The sequence below is a fragment of the Bactrocera dorsalis genome, chromosome 4 (assembly GCF_023373825.1).
Source record: "Bactrocera dorsalis isolate Fly_Bdor chromosome 4, ASM2337382v1, whole genome shotgun sequence".
Taxonomy (NCBI): Eukaryota; Metazoa; Arthropoda; class Insecta; order Diptera; family Tephritidae; genus Bactrocera; species Bactrocera dorsalis.
This window is the reverse complement of record NC_064306.1, coordinates 23454195-23474182: the sequence shown is the minus strand read 5'-3', so window position 1 is coordinate 23474182 and position 19988 is coordinate 23454195. Positions and strand designations below refer to the sequence as shown.

General features: G+C 31.8%; 1 protein-coding gene across 21 annotated transcripts in view; it reads right to left on the bottom strand.

Moving 5' to 3' along the window:
* Positions 1–19988, bottom strand: part of LOC105233065 (voltage-dependent calcium channel type A subunit alpha-1) — a 183804-nt gene that overhangs the window by 28151 nt on the left and 135665 nt on the right. For 9 of the 21 annotated variants that reach the window (XM_049454287.1, XM_049454295.1, XM_049454286.1 and 6 more), the window contains 6 exons: positions 16707–16801; positions 13127–13405; positions 11074–11276; positions 10653–10861; positions 3022–3239; positions 1257–1293 (listed from right to left, as the gene is read on the bottom strand). In XM_049454287.1, the coding sequence (XP_049310244.1) occupies positions 1257–1293; positions 3022–3239; positions 10653–10861; positions 11074–11276; positions 13127–13405; positions 16707–16801 (1041 nt within the window). Of the gene's footprint in view, positions 1–1256; positions 1294–3021; positions 3240–7410; positions 7474–10652; positions 10862–11073; positions 11277–13126; positions 13406–16706; positions 16802–18312; positions 18405–19988 lie in introns of all 21 variants that reach the window. The other 12 variants (XM_049454303.1, XM_049454306.1, XM_049454305.1 and 9 more) reach the window with 5 other exon arrangements.

The window sequence follows — 19988 nt, the reverse complement described above, 5'->3', positions numbered from 1 at the left end:
ATTCCTCAGATCTGGCCTCCTGTGACTTTTTCTTGTTCCCTAAACTGAAGAGGCTGAAAGGACGACGTTACGCTTCTCTTGACGAGATAAAGACGGGATCGAAAGAGGACCTAAAGAAGATGAAAAAAATGATTTTTTGAAGTGCTTCGAAGATTGGAAAAACCATTGGCACAAGTGTATAATATCTCATGGGGATGAAGGGGACAAAATAGATATTCATAAATAAATAATATTTGAAAAAAACACAAAATTCGCAATACTTTTTGAACACACCTCGTAAGCCTGCTTGGTCAGTATCAAACGTCTCTGTCGCAGATTTACCCAGTTTCATACAGAATTTAATCCTTTGCGTCTGTGCGTGCACGTTCCGAAGTACAGTCGTGGCGGAACAAAAAAGTCCTATTACTCTCCGGACAAACCCTGTAAAATCTTTGATCGTTGACTTTGTGTGAATTCCGCCACTGAATATATTCACCGTTAAACGCAATTTAATTTTACACAAAGTCTCTAAATAAAAATTAACATTTTATCATTGTAACATGTAGCATGCTTTGGCTAACCGGAGATTACGCTAAAAAATCTATGTAAGTAAAAAGTTTTAGCAAAGTTATATATATATATATATACCTATGTATGGTGCATGTTAATATACCTATGTATGTATATACAGAACTTTAACACTTCGACTGAGTTGTAGTCCACAATCACCCTCTTAACATGAGCATAAGATTGCTTGTTTACCTTAATAAATCTATTTTAAATATTTTTATAGAAAATTAACGTTCTCTACACATTTATACACATTTTGCCAATATCGCAAAGTGACAGTTATTGCAATAATTTTACTTTAAATCCAAAAACAACATTGAATTCTAGAATTCCACGACGTACGAACATATATACAAGAGTTAGACCTTTACCTTGTGGCTATGTAACAGGTTTGTACAATTTAGACGGCTAAGGCCAAAGTAGTATTTATGCATATACATATATATTTCAGTACATAATTAGGATAACAAATGTACACTAGGTATTAAAGAACTCGTATGTAGATTATGTAAATAATTGACAAAAGAAAATATTTCATTACACCTATGCACATATGTACCTATTTAGTAAGTATATATGTATGTACATTTTACGCATATGTGCATATTTATATACAGAAAGAAGTAGATGGCACACTTAGTCTTAACATACATACATCCAAATACACAGTACGAGTATAGTTTAGTAAAAATTGAAATTTCTTTTACCACTGGAAGTGTGTCAAACTTATTCACCTTTTTGTTTCTGAAATTATTTAAAAAATTGAAAGAAACAGAGTATGTATTTGAGCATATAAATACATATGACGTATATTAGTACCAAGTGTAATATGCATTATTATGTTTTAATATGTTATGTATGTATGTATATGAACTTAGTGAAATGAGTACTGAGTAATGAGTCAATCACCTCTATTGATGCATGGAGTTAGAGAGATTCATAGTAATGGTTAAAGAAACATCTCGAAATCCTACATTTTGAATATATCTGTATATATTCCAAAAAAAAAACATTTCTTAAGTTGTTTCATCTCTCAATAATTTACATTTATTATTAGTCAATAAATAGTTTGGTTTCTACAACTTTCTGCAAAAGGCTGAGAAAAAGTAAGAAAAGAACTAAATGGATACCCTTATGTTTCGCTTTGGCAAAGTTTTATATACTTGAGTACTGTTTTTTGTGTGTAAAAACTTAATTAAGAGCTTTCTCTTCAAAGTAAGTATATGTTTTGTCTAATTGGTATTATTTGGAAATATATTTTCTTTGTTTGACTAATTGGCAAAAATAAATACTTGGGCCGAATATCTGTGGAAATGTAAGGTGTTGTCCGCAATATCAAAACCTTTGCAACGGAAGCTGTAATATTTGCATTTAGTACTAGTGAATTGACCTGGTCAATGTTTCATCCTTTAAATTGAAGTTAGCCTTGACAAAATCAGATCACATCTACGCCCACTCTAATATTTGAATAAAAAACTCTTCTTCATAAAATGATATATTGAAGAAATTTCGATTTCGATACTTTCTCCAAACCCTCAAATGGTGCATATATATGCTATTACTATACATAAATGAAATCAATTGGTCAACAATATCGTCTGATAGCAGACATTTAGCGGCTTTTGTTTTTAGCAGACATCTGGAAATATATCTTCAATTTAATCTTTACAAATTGCGAGAGGTTTTTCATCTCTGGCCGACGGTCTTATTTATTTGTCCAGTTCTATAACGGGATTTGTAATAACTAAACTCTGGCGCTACCTGTTGGTAAGTTTTTCGTCGATACATATTTTCTAGTAGACCAAATGTGTATACAGTGTTGGAAATAAATATGAGATGAACCGTTGAGAACTCATCAGACCTCTGTGATAGAAATGCTTCCTGGTCTAGCTTTATACATATGTGGATCTCGATTGTAATATAGAGCAACCTTCTTCTTTTCTTCTCGATTTTGTGTTATATGCAATAACTACTTCACATATAGTATACACCTGCGCTAGAAACCACCTGTCGCATATATTTGCATGTGTAAAGTATAAAAAGGATAGAAAAATGTCACGCATGTGAGGAAAGTTCTCTGAGCACCATTAACTTGAGAATGGCCAGAAACGATTATTTTACATATGGCTCAAGCAGCTCACTCCGGTCTTTGACCAAGTATCCTATGGGTAACCTAAGAACATCCGTTTGAAGGTGAGCTAAAGTGGGAAGGCGAAATATCCCTTCCCAGGGTTGTGTGAAAATTCGGCTATAATCGCGTAAGCGATGTCTAAGGCAATAGAGATGAAGAAAGTATAAAGAGTTGTTGAAAGAATTTACTTGGCCTAATTAAACAATGGCTGAATTGTAGGAATTTATGATGAATGAGAGATGAAATGAGCGAATGTATATGACTGTCTGAGTAAGAACTGTATTTTCAAATTAAATAAAATGCACATTTATTCAAGCACATATTGGATAATATTAATTTACCTAACGGAACGTTTTTTGATTGTAGTCCGGCGAGCCAGTGATGCCAAACTATTGTGTTCGGCATCACCGTTCAGGTGATGATGATTTGTGTTTGCTAATAAGTGCGTTTGTGAGTTGGCACCACCGTCGCCGTTCGCTTCGTAGCTAATTGAACCCTGGCGCGATCCGCCCTTATCGAGTGCGGCCATATCGAGCAGGCAGTTGAAGAACGATTGTTTCTATTTTTGTGTATATATTTTTTGAACAGTTTTGCGAATTGTTACCAAAATAGGTCATACGTTGCCACCATGATTCATTTGTATATTTAATCATTATTATGTTTAGTTATCCGAACAATACATGGATATTCATGTGTAATTATTTTGTGATTTGTGATTTAAGGACGTAAAGTTCCGGGATGGATCCGAAGCATAAATGAATGTTTTGTTGTGTTTTTGGTACAGTGCGGTGCGGTGTGGCATTCCATGCGATTTGGACAGCATTTTAGGTTGAGTTGTTGTTTGGTTGATTTACAAGTATTTTCGCATTTTATACATATTTTACAATTTGAATTTTTGTGATGCGTAATACGAGTATACAAAGAGATTTTTGCGTGGTGACGTGTGTGGGTGAATTCGTTAAATTGGTGAAGTAGCAATAAGAAAAGTATTTGAATTTTTTGTTTTCATGATTAAAGGCATCAAGAAAGTAAATAAGATGAAAAATCGTTAGGTTGCATTCAAAACAATAGTTTAAAAGTATTTGTTTTTATGTAAATATATAAATGCTTAGGCCTAAAAAGATAAAATGAGTGTCGGACGTGAAAGTATCTTCTGACTAGTTTTATGTGCTTTACACATAAATCATGGAACACAACTTTCTTTCAACTATTGCAAGCAATTTATTATTTTATTTTTGTTTTTATTTACAAAAACTGTTTTAGCTTTGTTTAAAAGAATTTTATTTATGCATTTGTACTAGTTACATAATGCTCGTTTATCGTTATGGATTTATGATTATATTTTAAAGTAGAAAAAAACATGCTGATAGCACTAGAAAACTGTTTTTGTAAGTATAAATTGGACTAAACTAGTTTCAAGTGTTTTCAGACAAACAATGTGAGTTACCAATAAGAAGAATATAGTTTCAAAAACTAGAAAGTGCATGCTAAAATAAAGTATTAAAGTATAAATATTTTTTACATGCAACCATAAGTAAATTAAAGTTAAAAATAATAATAAAAGTAAACGAAAACTATTCGAATTGAAACTAACTATAAATATAGGACATCTTTGCTGGATTCCTTACATTACTGAAAGCCCCAATCGTTTGCCAAATTGTTTTTACTTTGCTGTAAGCATTTATAAATATTTTTTGAATCTAGCCTTTTTATTGTTTATATGTACATGTAATCAACTAATTAGCGAACCTGTGTATTAGTTATTGTATTCGAATACATACATAGTACGATTATAAGTAGAGATGATAGTATACTAGGAATAATTCGAAAAATATGTAGACCATAGCAATATCTAAAGAAATTATTTTTACTAATGAACTTAATAATAAATTCACAACTATAACTGTGAGGTGTAATTTTTGACTACTGGCAAAATAAACAGTAGATACTTAGTTTAGATGCAACAAAATGAAGTACTTTTTTATACAAAATTTCAACATTTAATAATAAAAGTTTTGGAACTCTGGGTAGAATCGAACATACTAATTATTAATTAAATTGTATTCCTATTTAGACAGGTATTTTTAAATTTTTTTTTAATATATTGTTTATAATCTATATACAGCCACGATCATAAAAAATCCATCACTGAAATATATCACCAGTGCGTTTCGTTTATTTTGCAGTATTCTTCGTCTATTATGCTGAGGACACATTTGTGGGCGTAGTCTCTGAAAAACCAGCTGCCAATGGCTGAGATTTAAAAATTATGATGATTCACCAAATATTATTCAAATGCTGCTCTTTGATGTACTCACGAATTGTAAAAAATAATTCATTAGTTATATAAAAAATTTGGTAGAAATGGGACTTTTTTGCTGTAAAAACCCACATAATCCCTTAAAAGGAACAAGTAAAGTTGCGATATCGGTCGGCGGAGGATTCGTTTTTGTTTAACTCTTTTAGCATCTACATCTGTATAAGTAAACAGATAATTATATTACCCGTTATTGAAACGTGGTGGATTTCGGTGTTTTTTGGTATGAGTACAATTTCGGAGTGAGGGAATCTCAACTAAACAAAATTCTTTGCTGTGGGTCCAAATCAACAAATCGTTCCTCAATTCACATCGCAATAGATTGTTTGTATATCTGAAGATTTTCAAATAAATACACTTTTGGCCTTGTGTAAGATTTTAACTTTTTTACCGCTATTAGTAAAAAAAAAAGATTTTTTTTATTTGTGAATGGTGTTTCAGCTTAGATGTAACCGAAGTTAACGATGCTAAGTTTTCTAAGTGAAAGATGAACATATTTGAAAAAAAAAAAATATGATCCGATTTTCTCGAGCCAAATTGTGTATAGCGATGAGGCCTATTTCTGGCTCATTGAGTATGAAAACAACATTTATTGAAAGAACACTTCGGTGAACAGATAATTTCATGTTTTGTACCGGTCGATTGGCCAGTCTAGTCTAAATTCTATGCGGACAATCCCACTTCGGTTTTAGGCCTTGGGGCAAAACATCACGCATATCACTCGCCAGTTAGCAGGCGAAATGCTCAAATGAGTTATCGAAAAATAAACTTAAACGGATGGACCATCTAATACGCAGGGGCGGCCATTATTTGAAAGAGATAATCTTCAAAAAATAAATGCCACAGTATGTTCTTTCGAATGATAATAGACATTCCCCATTAAAACTCAAGTTTCTGTGTTTTTTCTTTAAAAAAGAAGGGGAACCTCGAAATGGCTAAAACCCTTTATATAAGTTCACAGTAGTACCAAAAAACAAAATGAACTTTCAGAGCAATTGGAGATCGCAAAACTTCGCTTAGTTAACGAAACGTTTGCAAAACTTTATTCGATTTAATAACTCTTGTAATGAAAATTTAATCCAATGAAATCTGTTTGGCCTTCTTAAATAGTTTATTTTTGTTAATGACGAAAGAAAAGCCGTAGTGTTGTGAGGAGCACACCGAGTTGATCATTTTAGACCTTTACTTTCGTAAGATATTTTTAACGGCTTTAATCTTGAATAGAGTAAAAATTTTCGCAAGGTGGCTAAAAAGTTCCAGATTAGTTACGACTTCGTACCCAAATTTAGGTATATAAAGAATCATTATCATATAAAAATTAGATTGCAAAGGAAATCTTTAGTATAATATAGGTAATATACAGATTTAAAAAAATATTTTAAATTTTTTCTTTTTCCATAAAAAAAAAATCTAAAAGTTTGTTGGAGTTGACTTAAAAATTTAGTTAGTATTTAATAGTGAGTAAAAGTAGAATCCATTAAAAGTTTGTAAGAAATTCTAGGTATTGTGTTTGTAATCGTGGTATCTAATAACTATTGATGTGCATTTAAATGTGCTTTAATAAATTTTTTCATTTCAAACGCAAAATATCTGTATATATACTTGTTGTGTTTTATTTGGCCGATTCAGTAAAAAAATAGTAAGGCACAACTTGTGTAGTGTGCAAAATACAAAACTTTTGTTTGTTCTGATTCCAGAACTTGGTAATATTTTGCGTTGAAACACACTTTCCGAGCTAGGTATACATCCATATATGCAGTTAATTATGAAGGGTACAAAATGAAGAAAGGTTTGTATATATGTACATATGTAGGTATGTACATGACTTAAGGAAATTAATGGTTCCTTGAATATTTGTGTGTTTACTATACGAGTGTGTGTATTATGGCCCGAGCACAATCGCCACAAGTACGCAAGCAAAATGCAGGTGGAAGTTTTCTTGGTAAAAAGGACACCATTCAATATGTTGTTGTTGGCATTCTTAGTTTAAAAATATAAATGAAATTCGTTAGGAAGCAGTTCAAAGCATGAAGCGTAGCAGAATCTATTCGAAGATATTTATATGCATATTTATAGATATTTTGATATTTTATATTAAAGAGAACACTTTAGATTTAAAATGTAAGAAAGGGAAATTATTTATATGTATTTATATATTTTCATAAGACATCGATTTTTCAGGTTGCTGGCATACATACGTTTAGGAAGGTAAGTATGTAAGTGTTTATTAAGCATAAGTATAACGTTTAGAGAAGGTATATTTCCAGTATGGCTATTTAGTATATATGCGGGAGTTATTCATTATTGGGAATACATATGTATATACACAAGAGTCTAAAAAATGCATAGTTCTATGTAAAGTCAGTGGTGAAAAGCATAGGCACTTGAAAAGACCATTGGGCTATGTATGTACCGGCTGATCGTCGGCTGTTGGACTTGGTAAGCGTTCTTCGTCATCAGTGTGGCGCTTTTTCCGCTGAATATTTGAAACGTTGTGCCGAAATTTTATATATTTTTTAATTCGATGAATATTATGCACAAATTTTTCATACAGGAAGGAGTATTTGGGTGCGTCATATTTTTAATGCGATTTCGTTTGATTTCGCGATGTAAATTTTTTGCGATAAAAGAACACACAAAACACAATTTCAATATTAATTCAATGGTTAACTATAAACTCTAATTTATACTGTAATAACATACAATAAAACAAAAAAAGAACAAGTTTTTGTAACAAAAATTTTTTCGAAAGATAAATATTTACAGATATTGGGTTGTCAAAAAAGTCTTGCGGTATTTTTATTGATTTTTTTTTATTGAAATTGAAATGAATTTTTGATGACTCATGCCCAGCTCTTGACCGATGCTACGGCTGCTAATATGCCGGTCTCTTTCGACCAATTCAGCGATTTTATCGCAATTTTCGACGACAGGCCTTCCGGAGCGTGGCGCATCTTCGACCACCTCTACACCAGAACGAAAACGTTGAAACCATCGTTGTGCGGTGGAAATGGAAACTGTATCGAGTCCATAAACTGCACAAATTTTATTGGCGGCTTGAGATGCATTTTTGCCTTTATAGTAGTAGTACTGTAAAATATTCCGTATTTTCTCTTTATTTTGCTCCATGTTTGCGACGCTATAACTCACGAACGACTTAAAAGAAACGACAATCAATCAAACACGTGTTAGCGCGTGAAATGAGCTTTCCAATAAGGTATAGCCGCAAGACTTTTTTGACAACCCAATATTTACCTACGTATTCAGTTATAACACGTAAATAATTGTAATTTTCTTAAATTAGTCAACTTAACTATTTTTTAACGAAATGTTTCCATGTAAGTTACAAGAAATCAACATGGTCGTATATTATACATATAACTATAAAGTACTTCTTCAAATGGTAGTTTTTACTTTACTTGTAATACTGTGCATTTTAAAAAAATATTCAGTAAATTACTTTGCTATGGTCATTAAGTACAGAATTAACATACATACATCATACGGAATAATAATAACGAAACCTACAGAATTGGGTTATCTGCAGAAGTGTGTTAAAAGAACAACCAACCTTACTATTTATAACGGAAACATTTCAAAATTCTTAACGGTTTAACGCAAAAACATATAATATTATATTTAATATAAAATTGTTGGGCGTTGGAATTATAAACTCTGAACTAAAAATGCATATTTCTTGATGTATTTGTATATGTTAGTATATACCTCCTTCCAATTCTGCATTTTTAAAATGTGTTTACACATTTTACATACAAGTAAGTGAAAAGAAATGGTTTGCATTATACAATTATCGAAAATATATATATTTTTAATTTTTTTATATTTTTACTCAGATATAATTCGTTTTAATTGCCTTGATTATTGATATACTAAATTTAAAATTGTGCATTTATTTTGTTCAATATATATTCACTACCTAAGATATATACATTGTGTGGCAAACGTCAACTGGTGACTTCAGAAAATCAAACTAAGTAAAATACTTCAGTATGTACATATCAAATTGTTGCTGGGTAACGTGAAGCGCTTTTCGAATTGCAAAGATCGCTGCTTTATTGTTTTTTATTTTATATTTGTAATACAAGTATGGTTCAGTTTAAATAAAATATATTTTTTCAAAACATTATTAATCAATTGCTGCAAATCGAGACGCATTTGCAGACAAAAAACGAGAGAGGCGGAAATGCGTGAGTACGAAGAGCTTGACAAATTAGCCGACAGGAATAATGTTTAAAAATTCTACGAAACTAACGCGACTAAGAGAAGGTTTCAAAACAACTGTATACTATTGTCAAACCCCAGAGGTGATCCGGTGACTGATGTCCAGAGCATACTGAAATTAGAGGGGAACACTTCTCCAGCCTGCTGAATGACAGTGAAAGCATAATATCAGGAGATGGTGAACTAGATTCCCCAATCGATGACTATGGATCAGACGTTCCATTATCCGACCATGAAGAAGTTCGAATAGCAATTACCCATCTGAATAACAACAAAGCGGTGGGGGCCGATCCGTCAGGATCGGGAAGGACTTCTCCGAGCCGTTAGATACTAGACGAGGTTTTAGACAAGGCGACTCTCTATCTTGCGACTTCTTCAATCTGCTGCTAGAGAAAATAATTCGAGCTGCAGAAGTTAATCGAGCATTGATAATTGATATCATTGGCCTCAACACCCGCGCCGTTAGTTCTGCTTTCTCGATTTTTTTTTTATCTAGTAAAAGGTTTTTGGCTTTTTGCTATGTGGAATTCTTGATAAAAAGAATCAATTGTGTAAACAAAAGCAGCTGATTTCTGCTTTGTGGTATGAGCTGTACCCAAATTTATACGTTTAAATTTACCATAACTCTTATAGTGTTTTAGTTATCATGTAGGGTCAATTCATCACCTAATTGATTTTCACAACCATGTCCCAAAAAGATGTAATATTTGTAAAAAGCACTTGTCAAACTTGACAAATTAGCAAGTTTTTGAACTTGTCACAACCACACATTAGGGGTGTATACCATATCTGCGGTTATTTCCTCCTTCTATTTAGAAAGCTTCCGTAAAATGTAAACGCTCTCTTAAGCGTTTGTATAAATTCATGAACAAAAAACTTGCAGCAATCGATTTATAAATAGTTATAATATTTAATTTCCAATACTACACGTACGTATGTATATAAGTATATATGTATTGTATATTGGCGCAAACGATCAATTGGTATTCAAAAAGCACACATCTCCAACTTATTTGAGTTGAGCAATAGATAGTTTGTGTGCCTAAAGAAAATAAACGTAATTCTAGAGAAAAATCGAACCAATAATTTCAGAAATAAATTACAAATACAAAATAAAACTTTTGTAAGCATTTGTTTTTAATTAATTTTGGGTAAACTTTTAGTTTTTGTTTGTGATTTCTTTTGCGAATCTAAATATTTACAGTCGCTTAAAGCTAAACGGCCCTGAACATTTTCCTACTTACATACATATGTTAAGCGAAATTTGTATGTTTTAATATATGCCCCCGTGTCCCAACTACTATTATATACGTATATATATAATATAATAGATATGTGAATTTCGATTTCAACCGATTTTATAAAAAATATACATATCTTGTTAAAATTGAAATTTTGATTGCAACAACTTACCGGCATGCCAGAATCGATTTGTCCGAACCGCGTCGTACGCCACGACTCCAATATCAATTGGCCGGCGTACACTTTGCCAACTGACAACTTTCCTTTATTCAGTTGGTCTATGGGTGGTACAAGCAAATCTAACATTTTCTTCGCTTGCAAAGGCCAAATATTCGTTATGGTTTCCCTAAGTTCCATATCCGCTTGATCCATTTCCTCCGCTGTAGGTACGATAAATAATGTAATGAACTTATTAGAAGACATTTCTTTAGAAATTGTATTTAAAATAAAAGGCTTTAACTGACAGAATACAAGGTGGCGTAAAGTCACTTTGGCTATAAGAACTTTCGAATAGTTTTCAATAAATTTATATATACGAGGTGTGGTGTTTGATAGTACAACTTGTATTCTCTCATTTGTGGAGAAGACTCACCAGATCGCATCTTAATGCTCAAATTTTCGCGTATCAACGCAAAAAGCGTCGTTGTAAATTGTACTCTCATTTCGTCATCTAACGGCATATTCATACGTATTAGTTTCTTATAGGCGAGGCGATTGGGACATTTGTTACCGAACCCCAACGGAGGATCCATATTTTTTAACATATCATACATTTCCGTATGATGTATTCTACCACTACGATTTCGTTTTCAATTTGTTATTTTTGTTTCAATTCACGTGATTTTTCAATTCAGTTTCAGTTTGAATGGATCGGTTGGATGTGTTTTGAATTCGTAAAAAAGCATATAAGTAAGAAAAGTAATTAATTTCTTTGGAATTATCAATTTCGTTGTATTTTCAACACGAAAGTACGAAAGATTTACAAAATACTTGAAAACAGAAAGGTACATCATATATACTATACATTTGATGCTTACGACTACTAAGCGTTTGAAAGCATAACAAGAGATATTATTTAAACAGCGAAATGTATTGAATAAGAATAAATATTTATACAAACAAAAAATATAAAAATTATGCCAACTGCGAGATAATTGCAAATAAGCAATAATATATAATAAGATTTCTTTGGCTTTGTGATCATCAGCGCTAAAAAGCTCCACAAAGAGATGTGTATACATATGTAAACAGAAGGTGAAAGCTTCGTCGAAAGCCGTTAAGCTTCAGTAAAAAAGGGATTAGCACGTTTATACCTGATATAATTAGCGAAACTCAATTTTATTTATAAAAATTACTTTTTTAAAAATATACAGACTTAGCCGTAAGTCTACACGCAAAGTAGCAAGCGGTTTTAGAAATATTCATTATCATTAAATTTCGTGAAGGGTGATACTTCAAATTTTCCTGCTTGAAGTATATTTTTCTTTTGCCACAACGTCACATTACAGTAAAATCATTTGTCTCTGCACTTATTTTTCAATATGAAACAAATACGAACAAGTAATAATCATTTAATATAAAGTTGGGGCTTGCATAAGCTCTGCAATATGCATGACTATTAAAAAACAAAAGAAAAGTAATCTTGGGAGATGATATGAATATCTATGAACATTAATCAAAATGTTATATACATATATATAATGATTTAAACGAAACCAAAATAGAGTTCATAATTATTACTGAAGTTCAACTAAAATAATTATCCTTTAAGGATTTTACAGCGAAACGGGGGAAAACATATTTTTCGAGTAATCAAAATATTTCGCTGATCTATTAGGAAACTTTATTAGACAAATTAATACATTACAAATAGTTTGGACGATCCGCTTAATATCCTTCTGGATTTATCCTATAATGCTCTTTAAGCATCAACTCGCAACTAACAACAAAACAAAGAACATTTCTTATGGGGTAATGTAGATCTTATGGGGTAATAAATATATTCATAATGGCTGTGACTTGTAATAAGTTAGGGCATTAAAAACTGGTAAAAGCGGTATAGGAACCAAAACTTTTTAATACGGCGTCCACTTTAATACCTATAACCGCATAAAGGAAATTTAGCCCACTTGGAAAGTAATAAATATAACATTTGGGACTTTTCTATTGCCTTTTCCAGGTGGAAAAGCTTTAACGGCAGTGTTCCCGAATTCTTCGAAAACCGCTTTTTACCAATAATCTTACAGAAACAGGAGTAACCCATCGATTTCCACCTATGTGGCAGCTGAACTAAAAAATTTAAGCCATCTTATATGTGAAACTGCAATGTTTGTTAGTTAGTTAAAAACAACAGGGGCGGTGGAATACTCACATTAAAAAGTCGAAATAAGTTATGAACAATAAGAAAATGACAATGAGAATCGGTACAAAATTCAAAACTACGAAACATAACGAAAGTGAAGAAACACAGTAGTATCGTAAAATAAACGTACACATATAAGTATACTCTTACAACAAATGTATGCTTGTTTAATCAATACTATTTTTTTGTTGTTTGGTGTTATGAACAAAAGTTGTCAACTGTACACAAAGTGAGTAAATGAAATAAAGGTAAATACACATAGATATATTAAATTGATAATTACGTCGCATTTGGATCATATTCAGCCCATATACGAACGAACTCGTCCAAATGATGGGCACCCAATATACTGGAGTCTCTTGTAAGATAATCAAAATTATCCATAATAACGGCAACGAATAAATTCAACATGAGGAATGAGCAAAAGAATATAAATGATACAAAATATGCATATGCCAGCGTTGACCCGCATGTTTCGTTGCCTTTGTCGGCCTCTTCATCGCATGGCCTCCCCTTAAGGCACGCCAGCATAATGTTCGGCCACGCCTCGCCAGTTGCACATCTATAAAGATTATTCCAAAAATATTAGCACTCTGCACTATAATATAGAAATCGTCTATCAATCTACATACTTATAGTATGCTACAATACATTCTGGTTGTTTATACGATATATATACATATATATGTATATGTATATGTAAGTTTGTATTGCGAGTAATATTCTATGTAACTATGTACTATATATGTATAAAACAACAATAACTTTTATAAAATATATACATACAAAATGTTGTTTATTAATTGGATTTTTGCTCCGCAATGGCTGTGTATGTGTGTAGTAAATTTTTCTAATATTTAAAAAAAGCTGCTAACTAAGTTTAAGCCTATATTTGACAACTCGTGTTGCAGAGCAAACAATTAAGCTACTGAAATTTGTTGGAGCAATGAAAATTATAATTTTCAATAATATCTACATACTTAAAGATGAACATTTTTGATTTTAGTAGAGTATCGACATTTCTACAAATTTTGTGGCTGCTGTGAAATAGTCTCAATATTCAATTTAAACATTTAAACAAAGCGCGAAACTACTTATACTTCTGGTTGTGAGAAGTTGCCGAATTCAGCAACTAAAGGTAGTTAATTAACTACTACTACATACCTATGTTTGGTCGAAAATTTGGCTTAACTAGAGGTCTCTGTGTTAGCATAGATTGTATCAAGACATGTTACTGGCTCTAAGCAAGGTTCATCCCGCCGCCAGAATAGGCATTTTGACTGGAGACTGCCCAATAAGCTCATATGCGGTGAGGTTTCATATCTTGCCGGGCGAAAATCACCAAAGCTTTATGGAAGAGGAGGGTGGAATCACCTAGACCCTTTCTTTTGATATTAGACGACTTAATAAATTTGGTATAGGCCCAAAACGTTTCCTCTAGTTTTTTTTTTTTTTTGAATATCACAAAGTACCAGCTTTCACAGGTGCCCAAGTGGGTGCTTATGTCACTTTTAGAGCGGGGATCAGTTCTACGATCTAACCTAATCTAAAGGCATTTTAAAACTCGTTGGTCAGCCATTGAAGGACTGCCGAAAATATTGAAGGACTTATTTACAGAACTAGCAAAACTAGCGTTGAACAAATGGTCTAGAATCGCTTCAAGCTCAAGTAGGAAACGATTGGCATAGTACTTGTGCTGTGAAATATGTAAATTCCGCGAGGCAAAGATACGAGTACCACATTTTTCTAGGTTTGGTCCTTTCACGTTTTTGGGTATACTCATTAATAATCTGAAATGTTCTGCACTACAAAAATGTGTTAACACTAAGACGATCTCTATTAGTCAAGCTACTTTATCTTCTGTCTGTGATTTCTCTGATATACATACTATATGTGTGGGTACTTTATTTAATCTTACTATTTATCGCCTTTGTTTGTGAGTTAATTAGTTTTGTCGGTATATATATATGTATTACTACTACGAGTAAATAGACGTATAGCATAAAACTATTTGTTTTAAATATGTCTGCATAATATTTGTTTATTTGACGAAAACAACAATTTAATGCACTTTGAGCTTTACTATTTTGTACCTGTGTGAATTTGGTGTGTTTTTTAAGTATATTTGCTATTTATTGAATATAGTTAACAAACACCAGTGCAGTAAAATCTATAAACTGGGAACTGTAGGATTGAACTCTAAAAAATTGCAAGCACAAGAAAATAATAAATTTCTAAATGAGCATGTGTATAGAATGTCTATAAGTGTAATTGTGTTGCTTTATTTTCGGCAAAAGAATGGTCATACTTTATAAACTATTTTATATGAGTATAAAGAAAAATTACAAAAAGCACAAATTTGAAAGAGTTTACAAATATTTGGACAAAATCCCAGTTGTTTTCGTTGAAAGCTACCGCAATCGTCATCTTATAATTGAATTCACAAATAATAATTACTTTCAAAAACGATGAAATCTATGATGAAACTAATGATTAAATTTCGGACAGCTATATTCTAGGCAAAGCGATCAATAAAATCAGATTTAACGATTTAAATTTAGGTGAAATATTTGAAAATTTCCAGGAAATTCTTGAAAATCCGAATAGATTCCAATAAGTTTTGAAATATTTTACACATGTGATAATTTAATCACATCGGATAATTTAATTGGTAACACTAAACCTTTAGATGTAATCATTATTTTCTTTCCCGTCCTTAGAAAACTATGGAATTTCAATATAACCAAATGATTTTGATTTATCCAGGTAAATTCCAAGCTACGAACAAAAATAAATTCACAATTTCCAAATGTAACGATTTCATAAGATCTGTATTCGGTCTCTGAAGGGAATGAATTGTGGAGTACGCTATACATTGATAGATCCATAATAGGATTATCGTCCATATGCCTAACTGTAAATAAGCAGCAGTTGGGCCACAGGACGCCGATTTTGAATACTTCGCGTAATAAAACTCTGCATTCAAGCGTCTTAGAAGCACTTGTAGAATTTATCGAATGAGGTGGCTTAATAACAACCCACTCATTAATTTTGATCTGGCTTCTATAATGAGTTTGTCTTTACTGTTTTGGGTTGCAGAAAAAGAAAATGAGAGAGCTATATCTTTTGATATTAAAGAAGCATTAGAAAGAAGGAATATTCACGATAAATTTGAGGACTTTTTAATTGACTTTAGAAGTATACAGAAACTTATTTTATCATAGACAAATTTAAAAACATTTCTGTGAACAGTTGAATAGGTAAAGACTATTAAAAATCTACTCAATGAAGTTGAGCTCATTAATAGTTAAAAAAATCCTCAGCGTTAAAATAATTTAGTTAAGGAGTACTATATTTTACAGGAGGGGTATACTATGTGTACTAATTTATACTTAAAGAAATTTTAAAATTATATCTATGATATAGACTACATAATTTAATGAAATCTGCAAATAAAAATATTTCAGTCTAAATTATTGATTTTTTACCGATTTCATCTCTATATTTGTTCGTCTTTAAATATTTTCAGGGATTTTGTCCATTCACTAAATGCCTTAGATGTAGGAACATACATACGAGTATATGATATGTGGGTATAATATAGTTGCATTAATCCTTGAGATTATGTATTCACCTATCTATATCTATCGTTAACAATTTTAATAAGAAATCGTTCTAGTTTTTATAATTTCACATTGATTTTCATATATATCTGAAAGTATATAGTGTCACTAGAAAGTTTTAAGAGGCGCTAAGAATTGCATAAAATTATCTTTTTTTGTTTTGTTTTTATAATGTTCATTATATTTTTGTATTCGTTAAACGTTTAGAAAAAAGAGTCCAGCGAAACTAGATTTACATACCTGAATAGCAACATGACGCCTTGTATAAATGATTGGAAGTTGTTGTGCCTAGTAATGGTATTATCCATTGTATCTAGTTTGATATTCCCAAACACCTATGCATGTAGCGAATGTGATTTAATTTTAATAAAAAATCAGTTTTTGTTCTACTATTGTTTTTTTTTATTTGTAGAAGAAATGAAACAAAGGTGGTGATACAAAAGCTGGAAAATTATGAAAAAACTCAAACCAAAAGAATTACATAACAAACAATGAATATAAGTACGAAAACATATTCGAATTTGCTTTAATTGTTATCGCTAGATTACTTCTTTAAATTTGGCAGTAAAAGAAATTATGTTTTTAAAAACAATTGGTTTGTCATGAAACTGTTTTTATGTTCGTGTTTGTATGTTGGTCGACACTTTGTACGAAAACGAAATAATTAAGTAAAACGAACGTTCTAAGCCTTCTACTGCATAAATCATATATAGGAAACTGAAACTGCTTACAATAATTACATTTTTAGTGGGGTTAGAAATACTCGAAACAGAAAACTGGGTAAAAGTGGGGATGTGAATACAGTAAGCACAAAATGTGTTTACGATCGTGACACAGCCCCGGTGAGAAATTCAAACAGCATTTAATTTCAACAATTACTACAAATATTCTTTGTGATTTTAGCAAATTATGTTGAAGGGTGGCTTTGTACAAACATTGTAAGGGTTTATGATTGTGATGGCGCTTCCTGTGTGTGTGTGAGTGTGTTAGAATTCCAGAGTGTATTAAATACCTCCAGCGAACTTCTCAAACACTCTTGACTATACGTTAAACTACATATGTATATGTATGTATGTATGTATGTTACTTTACTTTTTTGTTAATTTTAACGGCAATTTTTAAAAAAAATATCCAACTACACTTGTTCGGTACGATTTTAATTTATTTCAACATTTATTACTTCATTTTGTTTCTAAATTACGGGCTTAATATGTTTGTGGTGGTGTTTTCACAACTTCCTAAACAATATATGTATGTATTTATATACATAAAATGGCATGAAAAGAACTTTTCCAAAAGTCGTTGTATAAATTCAAAACTGTACGTAAATATTAGTTTAATGACATTCCTCAAACAACAACTCGATCAGAGCAACGAAAAAAGAATTAACTCTATTCGATATATATAAATATACATATATATATGTATGTACGATATTTGTATACTGTGTACTAGCTACTGTAAATACTAGAATATCCCCCAAAGAAAATTGTATTGCAATGTATTTGTATGCATGTTCTAGTATATATGTATGTGAGAACTCTTGAATTATATTTTGTAAGTAGGTTTGGGTATGCAATAAATATTACTGTTGTAAGGTTTTTTTTTTTTATTTTCGTTCAAAAACAACGCCAACACTATTCAAAAGAGCAACGGCAACAAATACAAATATCATATAGTATGTATGTACTTATATGCAAATATTATAAATAGTAAATATTAGTTATACGGGTATATGTAATATATACGAATTTTTAAGTAACTTTACTTGTAAACAATATTACTTGTAATAAATAATTACTTTGTTTGGCAATACTTGTTTTAAGTCAACATTGTTTTTGTTTACCGAAAAAGCAGCATGATTCCACCGGAGAATGACTGAAAATTATTGTGACGGTTGAGTTGCGTATCCGGATCATATTTAATATTTCCAAAAACCTTTAAATTACGCACATTTAACCATTTCGTTTTGGTTTTCGGTTTAACGATTAATTCATTTTAGTTTTTTTCGGTTTTTTGTTCGTCATATTTATTTGATTTGCATTTGCAATAATTGTTTGTAATTTGAGCGTTGACATATCATTTTCAGTTTGGTAATCGTTATTTAGTATTTGTACAATATATAAATATAAATATAACAAAAGATTATTAATCATGTTATCAGTATTGAGATGAAATCCTATGCTATAAAGATATTGCTATGTAACTACTTGCTCTACTAGTTAATATGAACGCTCTCGGTTTTTCATCAACATACTAACGGGACACTTGGACTACTTAAGTTTTCGAAATTAATTATTTGTTGCCAATTTGAGAAAGCGCTTCTATTCGAGTTGATGAGACCACCGAGTAACGCAAGAATAATAAGCTATTTTTAACTGTACGAGAATTTCCAAAAGAATGGAAGACACTACAATGATTTGAGGCTAGAAAAATAAAGGTTTTGTTAAGAGTTTCAAGAGAAGTGCTTAAAATTTATCAATTAACTTAACAGCTCACTTCAATTATAACCGCGATCAAAATGATGGCTGTCAAATACTTCAGCTAGAATGTCTAAATTTATAGTATATCCGTTAACCCCATTAAAATATATTAGGTTTTTTTTATACTTCCGTTTCTGCTTGCAGAGTTGAGTTTCTTATCAATAAGCTGGAAAGTTTATATTATATCTTATAATGAGAATTAGGCACCAAAAACAGGGTCTTATTTATCTGCAATTAAAACTTAGTTTTAAAATAGACACCAATGAATATCACAGCTGTCGAACAATTGGTGGAAGGGATATTTTTTGTGTAATTTAAATTTTGAAAATTTTTGATCAATTCAAAAATGTAGACAAGGTCAAAGTTAGAGAAAAATCGAACACTTTATGTTCACGCAATTTGCAAAGATCAAAGCAGGGGATTACATATATGTAGGTGGTTACACAAGTGCGAGTTGGGATAGATACCGAGAGTTGAAGAAGGAAACGAGACGCATTTGCAGACAAAAAAAGAGAGGCCAAATTGCGTGTTTACGAAGAAGTTCACAAGCTGGCCGACAGGTGTAATGCACACCCCGGAGGTGATCTAGTAACGGATGCCCACGCATACTAAAGTTATGGAGGAAACACTACTTCAGCCTGCTCAATGGCAATGAAGAAGGCGAATCCGATTCCCCAATCGATAAATCGATATAAAGGGAGACCCCACAATCTGCCCAACTACCGTGGGATAAGTCTCCTAAACATCGCATATAAGGTTCTATCGAGCGTATTGTGTGAAAGATTAAAGCCCACCGTCAACAAACTGATTGGACCTTATCAGTATGGCTTTAAGCCTGGAAAATCAACAACTGACCAGATACTCACCACGCGCCAAATTTTGGAAAAGACCCGTGAAAGGAGAATCGACATATACCACCTCTTCGTCGATTTCAAATTTGCTTTTGACAGCAAGAAAAGGAGTTGTCTTTATGCTGCTATATCTGAGCAATACAAAAAGCTCCGTCAGGATCGGGAAGGATCTCTCCGAGCCGTTCGAT